Source organism: Rissa tridactyla, chromosome Z (genome assembly GCF_028500815.1).
Source record: "Rissa tridactyla isolate bRisTri1 chromosome Z, bRisTri1.patW.cur.20221130, whole genome shotgun sequence".
NCBI classification, from domain to species: domain Eukaryota; kingdom Metazoa; phylum Chordata; class Aves; order Charadriiformes; family Laridae; genus Rissa; species Rissa tridactyla.
In genome coordinates this window covers 41,374,698-41,383,648 of record NC_071497.1, presented here as the reverse complement: position 1 = coordinate 41,383,648, position 8,951 = coordinate 41,374,698, and the positions used below count along the sequence as shown (strand labels likewise).

General features: G+C 40.9%; 1 protein-coding gene across 1 annotated transcript; it reads right to left on the bottom strand.

Annotated features, from left to right (window-relative positions):
* Window positions 1-3,614: 3,614 nt before the first annotated feature.
* LOC128902796 (cryptic protein-like) lies at window positions 3,615-7,976 on the bottom strand. Its single transcript, XM_054186365.1, has 6 exons — window positions 7,837-7,976; window positions 7,279-7,328; window positions 6,992-7,168; window positions 5,997-6,111; window positions 5,781-5,890; window positions 3,615-3,827 (listed from the first exon to the last, which is right to left on the bottom strand). Exons 1-6 carry the CDS (start codon window positions 7,857-7,859, stop codon window positions 3,703-3,705), a joined length of 600 nt encoding a protein of 199 aa, XP_054042340.1. The 5' UTR covers window positions 7,860-7,976; the 3' UTR covers window positions 3,615-3,702.
* Between the last annotated feature and the right edge of the window lie 975 nt (window positions 7,977-8,951).

Sequence of the window (8,951 nt, the reverse complement as noted above, 5' to 3'; positions counted from 1 at the left end):
CCATGCTCATACATGACCGTGCTGTAAAAAGGTGAGACAGGCGGTGAATTACAGGCGATAATTGCAGGGTGATTAGGTAGGCCTCCACAAGACATACACCTATAACTTGCAATTCGCAGGGCTGTTTAGTACATGAGCCAGCCTGCTGTACTATATCACTCTTCCAATAAATGGAAACCAAAATATAAAGTTGCTATACACTTGCTCAGGCACATGAAACTGGTGGGTGTAATGATCCAGACACACAGCCTGCTGACACACTGCTGGAGTCAATGAAAGACCAATAATGAAATGTGTGGGAATAGACCTTAGCAATCTTAAATATGCCAATTAAAAAACTCAACTCTGGGTAAACAAGCGTGGGGAATTAATTCTGATTCTGCTTTGGCTGGCTGGAAAAAAGTCTTTTTCACAGTTACAGGTGAGGAAAGCTATTGGCACCAATGGGCACCATTACACTTCTCAGGGACAACAGAAATTCATCTCTCGTTGCTAGGAAAAAAGTCACCTTGAGACACAGCCATCAGATACTCAAAGAGCAGTATGAGTGACACTTTCTCAGCATCTGGTGCCTGCACGTTAGTTTTTCATGTTTGTATGAGGAACTCTTGGCGCACTGAATGGCCTTTATACAAAACAAATCACTTTAAATGGGCAGAACATTAATGGCAGCATCCCCCTGCAGACCTGTTCCAGGCTGCAGAGCTCCAGCTCTGGGGGCTCATGGCCACAGAGGAGGCAGCTCCCGCCACCACGCTGCTCCCCTGATCTGGGGTCCTTATCAGTGGCATGCCCTAAGGAGTGGTGGAGGCTGGAGTGGTTGCAGGGGTGAAGCCGCGGAGGCCAGTCATCGGTCACACCATTTGTTTCAGTTTTGGGGTTAACTGTGAGGAGTGAAAGGTCTAATGGCTTTGGGGCCTGTGAAGGATTTGATAAATATTTCTCTTTGAGGGTCTTCCCCCTGCCCAAACATGGCTGCATATAGAGAGGGCGCATGCATGAACTTGTGGCGACAGATGTCTGTTTTGCTGGGATGTGCCATGTTTGACAGAGTGGCCCATAAATAGTTAGCATAAGGCTGCAGAGCAAGCATCATTGTTAGCTATAAACAAACCTTACCAATGTGCCTGTAATTGCAGTGTTAGAAAGTTGGCCAGGCCTCCATGGTAGCAGGAGAAGAAAATAATGCTTTATCTGTTCTTGCAAACAGCTGGAGACAGATAAAAGCGGAGACAATTTTAACCTAAGCAAAGATTGTGACTGTGTGCTTTCCTTTGTTCCTTAGTGCTTTCTGTTTTCTTCCTTCTTAGTTATATTTTTACTTGAGAATGAGACTACACATGGGACAGTTTCTGAATGCATTTTCTTTTTTTTTTTTCCCTCTTCTTTTTTTCTTTAATTTAAGGAACTTTCTCCTCAAACTCCACTCCTGTAGCTGCCTCTGCTTCATAGGTATGCAAGGACAACAGATTCTGTGCTCCATTCTGCCTACTCACGGCAACTTCCAGAGCCCTGACACAAAGACCAGACAAACATCTCACACAACTAATCGTCACACAGGATATGTTTTGCCACAGCGTGGTAGACGTAAAACAGTCCTGAAACAACCATTTTCAGATTTTCCAGTAACACAGAATGCAATGGCATAAGATAAGAGAGAGAAAAAGAACTGTTATCTTAAAAACAAATCTATCACTTCTTCCAGGTACACGGGGGAAAAATTTCAAATCCTAGCATTCAGAGTGAGTAGTGATTTACACTGACATTAATGAGAGTCACTTACCAAGCTATGTTCCCCATGCAATGCTTTGGAACTGTAGATACTGTACCTTGCTCCTTCTAATTAGGTGCCTTTGACTAATGTTTTGGTATAGCAGGAAAATGTTGCTTTGCTAGACTTTTCAATTGCTGTAATTCAAACCGACCCAATAATGTATAGCTCTATCAGGGTGACTCGTGCAGGCAGATAGGCTGATCTGCGTAAGGAGTTATTCCAGATCAGCTTTTCCTGATTACATCTGCTGTGGATGTTGTTGCAATCTGTTGTAAAACCTGTATTAGACCACTCTTTCCTTTTGCTAATTGCAGTCTTTTATGGCTCTTTCTTTTCTGTTGGGATAAAAAATAAGTATTACTTCAGGTATAGTTTTACTGTACTTTCCACATGTATTGCTGCTTTCCTTCAAAAAGTAAAGCCTATCGGAAACACATTACAAGCTGTTTTGCCTACAGAATTCTCAAGTATGCTTTACAGCAAGATGTTTTCACATCATTCCTGTAACTTCAACATCTGATAAATGAAGGCATGAGTATTTTCCTCCAGCTGTTCTCCCTGATATTTAATTGTCCTAACCTAGTACCTCCTACTCAAAGCCTGTGGAAACACAAGAGTTTGTGGCAAATAATGAGAAAAGGACCATTTCTTGTCTAGTGTATCTTAAGTGAAGAATGAGAAGCCTTACTCTTTCCACTGAAGTCTAGGGCATGGAAAAGAGCAGTCTGAATCCTTTGCAGTATTTAACATTAATATGTTTTAACACAACGAATCCCTTTAAGTCTGTTAATGAATAGTCATAGACTCAGCGGAAGCCACAATATTATGCCATTTGTTGGTGATGCATCCTTCTCTGCTGAATAGCTGGATTGTTGTCTTGGTTTGTGTCGAAGAAATTCATAAAGAAATTTCAAGAATTAAATATATTGAACTTTTAGAAGTCATTAAGGATTTTATACAGAAATAATGTCTTTTAAGCCAACAAAATTATAAATCTGATTGTTTCTAGGTAGTAGCTCCACATTTAAAGAGTGAAGGTACATTTTAGGATTCTCTTTACAATTATTTTTTTTTAAACAAACATGTTTCTGGTGTTTTATAAACTTGCATTACAAATGCAGTTTCACATTCCAAACATTTATTTTATAGCCCAGAAATACTCATATTTAAATGGTATATAAATCAAGACATGTTTCCTATAGAACACGTTGTCCTTTTAAAAATAGAAGAGCTCCTATTTATAGGGTGTGAAATAAAATAAACCCCCAAAAGACAAATAAGTATCAGCTATGCGTTCTTAAGAAATGTGCTTCCTGCCTAAGAATACTCATAGATATAATAAACAATAATAAAGACAAAAAGCCTATATCACCTATAGAGTTCTTCTGTATATTAAGGTTTGAAATATACCTACCCTTAAAGCCCTCCTTATCTCTTCAAATTTCAGATTGTTCATTCTACCCTGACCTTTTCTTACTGTTTTGTTACAGGATACAATGTAATGACAAATGGTAGATAAGAATTTGCAAGTTTAAATAAAGCCAAACATAAAAGCTCTTCAGAAATGAAATCAGCTTTATTTGTTAAAGTAGTTGTACTGTGTACAAAAGAAATTACTATAATTTAGTATACTTAAGGCATAGAACATTGCGGGTTTTTTTGCTTCCACTGGAAGAACAGTACTTTAGAACTAAGAATTGTTAGAATCGGACATTGATAGCAGTAATAAAATAATATTATAATAATAAATACTTCACATTCATATAATCTGAATTTATAATAACCCAAGCATTTCAGCGTTAACTAATATATTGTAATCTGCCTCCAACATGTAGGCAGAAGCGTATTCTGTATCTCACAGAAGAAAAAAGTTGTACGACTCGCGGTGAGGGTTACATCAACCCTAAGATATTTCCCTTTGTCCAGTTTCACAACTGCCAGCAGCAGAGCTCCAGGAGTACAGTGAGCAGGCAAGCGAGTGCACACACGGTCTGCTGTAATCTTAGCCCATTGGAATGTAGTCTGGTAATTTCCTCCTTTTCTGATTTAAGCTCTAAAAACATATCAAGAAAATAAAATCGTTAATGACTAAAATATGTCAGTTTTAAAGCATAAGGGTTTTCAACATGCTTTGGAAGTCCTCCAACAACTCACAGGTACTTAAGTTAAAGGTATCAGCTGTTAAAGCCAATCAAAGAGGCTATTCTCAGGGGAGAGATGTCCCATCAATGATCGTTTGAGGAGCAACTGATAGCACTTATCAGCTCTTGCAGGCATTAATCTCAGAATAATCAAAAGTAAATACCAAGCAAAAGGAAGAGCAGGATCTTCACAAGAGGTATGCACTCAAGGCTGCGTGTAGCCTTTTAACCCTTCCTTTAACAAAAAGGGGCTTCATTTATTGGCACAAGCAGAAAGCCTCATGCATGTGAAAGCCACCGAGTCTCTGCTCAGAGGATGAGCAAATGCTTCTCCATTGCCACCTTTATTGCCTTTGTTAAACTGAGCTCGAGAGTAGTAAGCGGTAGACTGCTATTCCTGAGCCTGGCGAGGCCTGTTAGGTCTTTTGCCCCTGTAATGGGAAACAAACAAGAGAGCTGATTCAAAGGCAAACACCCAAGGGAACTTGAACATTTAACTCTTCAGAAGAGTTTAACAAGCAAGTTGGGTGCCACCCTAAATTAGTCAAAGCAGAAGACTTCAAGACAAAAGTGGTTTTGGTGGGGTTTGTGGTTTTTGTTTTGTTTGTTGGGGTTTTTTGGTTTGGGTTTTTTTTTTTTTTCTTCTTTTTTTCCTTGTGGTTGTAAAGATAGGAATGTAACCTTTTTTTTGCATTTCACTTCTTTGGACTTGTGGCACAGTACGACATATCCTGGGGACTAGGAGGCTCAAGGGTTGAAATTTTTATTTGCTTCCGAGTTGGTGGTATAACTCAGGAGTCACAGCTTCAACGCACTGCTACTCAGATTGGAATCTGGTCAGGAAAGGCTGGCAGTTCCTTGGGGTGCAAATGAATCTTGAAGTTATTAAGGTCTGACGTTTTCTTACCCTGCTAACAAGTGATGTTGGCACAACTGAAGGAAAGTATATTACAGCACAGGGTGGGATTGAGACATCAGGGACGGAGAAGGGCAAGAATATTTTGCGCTAACTTTGCCACTGGAGATAAAATAATATTAAACTCATATTAGTCATCTCAGAGTACTGAAATACTCTGGACTTCAGTAGCCAGTTCTCCATGGAAAATAATTACCTGTAAATAAATCCTTCATGATTTATGCTTGCTGGTACACTTTTTTCAAAAATACTCAAATCATTTTTACAGGGATTTTCACAGGCTGATGTATAAGACTTGACTTAAAGTAATATAGTGCTTTTGAGGAGACTGGGTGCTACTACTTTGCACTGATCAGGACTACGGCTATGTATTTTTTGTGGAGTGTACTCAATCTTAGAACTCTGTACAAGAATATTTTGAATATTAAGATACAGATCTTAAGATAAAGTTCAGACTAGTTTTCTTTTCCGCCGTTTATCTGCTACGAAGCTTATGCAAGAACATGCAAGTTTTCCGTATTTGTTCCTCTACTGTAATACTGGTTTTTACTACCACACCAGCTTATGCTACTGTTTTTTCTCTTTCCTCATCTAAGAAAGATTTCTGTATGCTTGAATGTAGTTTAGTCGTGCAAACTGTCCTGGTTAGGTGACAGGTCATAGACGTGCAGGTTTTGCAGAACAGAGAAACATTTTATCCCTGTAATTTTCAATCAAAATGGGGGGAAGTTTCCTACTGCACAGGATTATAAAGATCTCAAAGTATTTTATGTGATGTGCAATACAGGCAAGAGCAGTTATTATTGACTGTCTCACTAATGCATCCTCTGAAGCAAAGCAGGCCACTGCAGAAGTATAAATAGAGCACATACAACATCCGAGTGCCCCACCTCTGCAGAAGGCAATTCTGTTACAAGATAAAAATGGTTGATTTAACGCCATTCCTTACCACAGTTACCGTGCACTATTTCTGAGAGACAGTTCAGAGTACCATAGCCGCACCGACACAGCCAACAGCCCTTCAGCACCCAGGCGCCGTGAGCAATGCTGCCGCAGTTGCTGTCAAGGACAAGGGAGACATTTGGTACGCCCCTGAGCCCGCCACAGAAGAAAACCATCCAGAGCAGCTCATTAGCACGGTCTCTGTTTTTATTCTGGTTTTTACCTTTGCCGCTCATCATGTTCACAGTATCTGCCAGTGAAATGCTTTAGGCAGGCACAAAAAGCCCCTAGGATACAGGTCCCTCCATTTTGGCAGCAGTGTCTGTTCAGTTTTTTACCTGGAGGGCAATAGTAGAGAGGTTACCAAGCATCCCAGGGGCTCAGAACCTCCCTTTTTCCTCACTTGTTCTCTCAGTTCTCTCCGGTTGCCAAAGGATCTTAAGGATACCTAGTTTTATTGTCTGTAGAGACAATAAAATTATCTGCCTGTTAAAAGTGTTTGTTCAGCTAAACCCAGTTTGTTTAGTTAAGGATTAGAAGCAAACTACTAGGGATTACAGGACGGTCAAGAAGAAATGTTTGGCAAGTCCCGTAGCAGCAGCGTGCATTCAAGTGAAATATTTCACTTTGACGGAAGCAGGTTTCAGTCACGCTAAGAAACGGGGCATTGCTACCGGGAAGCGGTGCTTATTTTTGAAGAAAGGAAGCTTTGTTACTGGGAAGACTTGCTTAATTTTAAGAGAGGAGGGGGTTGCTCCCTCCTCACTCCTCAAGCCTTTCTCAGAATCCTCGGATTGAGTACCAACATAATAGTTTACATAGGTGGGAAGAAACATGTCTGTCCTTGTTTGGTTCCTCCCCCCCCTTTTTTTTTTCTGTTGGTACTGTTGCGTTCAGACAGATCAAGCTTTTTTTTTTCTTAATTAAATAATTTTTGGTCACGAAATATGGTGAATTTTAAAAAATGAGTTTTCCAAAGACTTTTGCAAATTCCTAGCATCCGTCCCTGTTTTCCGTTTCCACTTTTTGCACGTAAGAGATCGTCGTTCTACCTTAAATTTTTATCACCATTTCCTAAGTGGCCACGGGAATAATTTAAATAAACAGTCACAGAAAAACAACAGGCTGGAATTTTCCAGGACAGCAGTCAAGGCATTACTGTGATCCAATATTTTAAAAAACAGTTTTTATGACATTATTTAAATATATGTTACCTACTCTCTGTAATCCCAGTGAAAGGTACCAATGCCCTGGAATTCTGTTGCTTTCTGCTTTCGTAACTCTGATTCATGTCACTGAGAGCATTTATGATAGTCCCTTCGTTCTTGGGCTGCTGCTTTTGCGCTGTGACATTGAGACTTTTCACATCTTCTTCACGCTCTTCTTTTTCAGGGCCTTGACAAGAAGTGCAAATATGGAGAAAGATAGCTTGTAATGAAGCAATGTATACTGTAAATGTACCTGAGAAACAGGGGAAGGCGGCGTGAAACCGAAATTTTCCTTACCTTTTCTTAAATGAACGGCCTGCCAGACCAGAGTCACAGTGAAAAGAATTCTACAAAAAAAAAAAAGAGCTGAAATAAATTTGTGCCAATAAGACACAAACACCAAAATGAAGACGGGGGCGGGGAGGGGCGAGGGGAAGGGAAAACCTTTTCCCAAGTTTTATCAACCATTGATAATATAAATATTTTATGCCAGCAGTAATTCGAATTAACACATAAAAAATCTCGAATTAATCGTGAAAACGGGGGGAGGGGGGGGCAGAGAACAGGGACATACAGATTAGTCTTGCTTCCAGAAGGTTACAGATTCCATACTTTTCTGGCTGACAACCAGTCAAAAATGTCCCTTCCTGTGCATTTCTTTACCATAACTAGGTTGTTGCCAGGAGTTACGAAAGCAGCAAAGGCAAGAGGAAAACACTAGCGTTCACGTCATCCACAGTTCCAGGTAGATTTCTCCCCTTTCAGCTTCCTGGCCTTTTATCAACAAAAAAAGCACTGCTAAAAGGAAAAGCATCCTCGGCTAGAGAAGGTCCCTGACAGCTTAGGAAGCCTTACCTAATGTGGTTTCTCCAGTGCATTTTCCTGCAGCCCGAAATACCGTGAGATCCTCCAGGAAAGCCTGAGCAGAGGGAAGAGGTCCAAAGCCCGTCACTGAAGGCTGTTGCACGCAGCAGTCCGCACACCACGCACCGCAACAGGAGCAGGAGAAAGGAGGGTGGATGAAACTTTTGTCTTTCTGCCCAGCCTATAACACCGTCGAAAAGACATAGTTCCCAATTGTACCGGTTGCTGAGCCCTCACTGAGGTCCTGACAGGCAGGGACCATCTCTCCACGCTGGAACGCCCTGGCCTGCTCCCGATTTACATGGACTGCTGAAGGGTGGAGCAAAGTCAGGGCACCTACTGCTGGGGGGAGACTTAAGAGCCCATGACCAGAAAAAAACCCAAGCCAGGAAGACCTCAACTCCAGTTTATTTCTCAAGATAAAAAAAAAAACAAAACAAAACAACAACCTTTCACCACCACATGCTGCACGGGGAAGAAAAAACTGTTCTGCAGAACTGCAATAGCTCTGTAATAAACTGCTGCAGGTATATAATGAAGATTAAAAAGCCTCAGCTCTGCGTGCATGCCTTGTCTCTGCCAGGGTTTTCCACAGCGGGCTGTACTTATGAAATTTTACCACTTTGCAGCACAGATTCGAAGAGTCTGCATTAGGGATTTCCACAAAAAGTACTACAGGAAGCAGTATAAGGTTTGTTCTCTCACAAGGCCTGTTAATAAACTCTTTAAATACCTCTTGAAACTTTTTTACTATTAGTAAAATTAGACCCATTAGTGAGTATTCCTAGTCTGAGTACATGCAATATCAGCAGATACCTAGAATTAATTTACCACGTGTACTGAAATGGGCTAAGGACTCCTCACACAACTTTGGCTCAGCAGCGACAGCAAAAGGACCTGCAGCTGGACATTGGTAAAAAAGCAGCTCTGGGCAGTGTTTTCTCAAATGGCTCTACCTGTACCCAGGAGTGCACATGGCCTTTACATAAGTTGTAACAGGGAACTGCAGCAATACAGCTTTGTGTTTTTGGTTTGTTTTGGTTTTTTTGGGTTTTTTTGAAGGAAGAGTGGGGTGGGGGACGGAATGTGGGACGGGGATGCTTTCA

Excerpts from the sequence above, each read along its gene's own strand:
- LOC128902796 (XM_054186365.1), bottom strand. The coding sequence starts at position 7,859 with ATGCACTGGAGAAACCACATTAG. Across the intron at positions 7,169-7,278 it reads GGCCGTTCATTTAAGAAAAG|GCCCTGAAAAAGAAGAGCGT; the intron begins GTAAGGAAAATT and ends CTTCTTGTCAAG. Across the intron at positions 5,891-5,996 it reads GAACATGATGAGCGGCAAAG|CAACTGCGGCAGCATTGCTC; the intron begins GTAAAAACCAGA and ends TGTCCTTGACAG.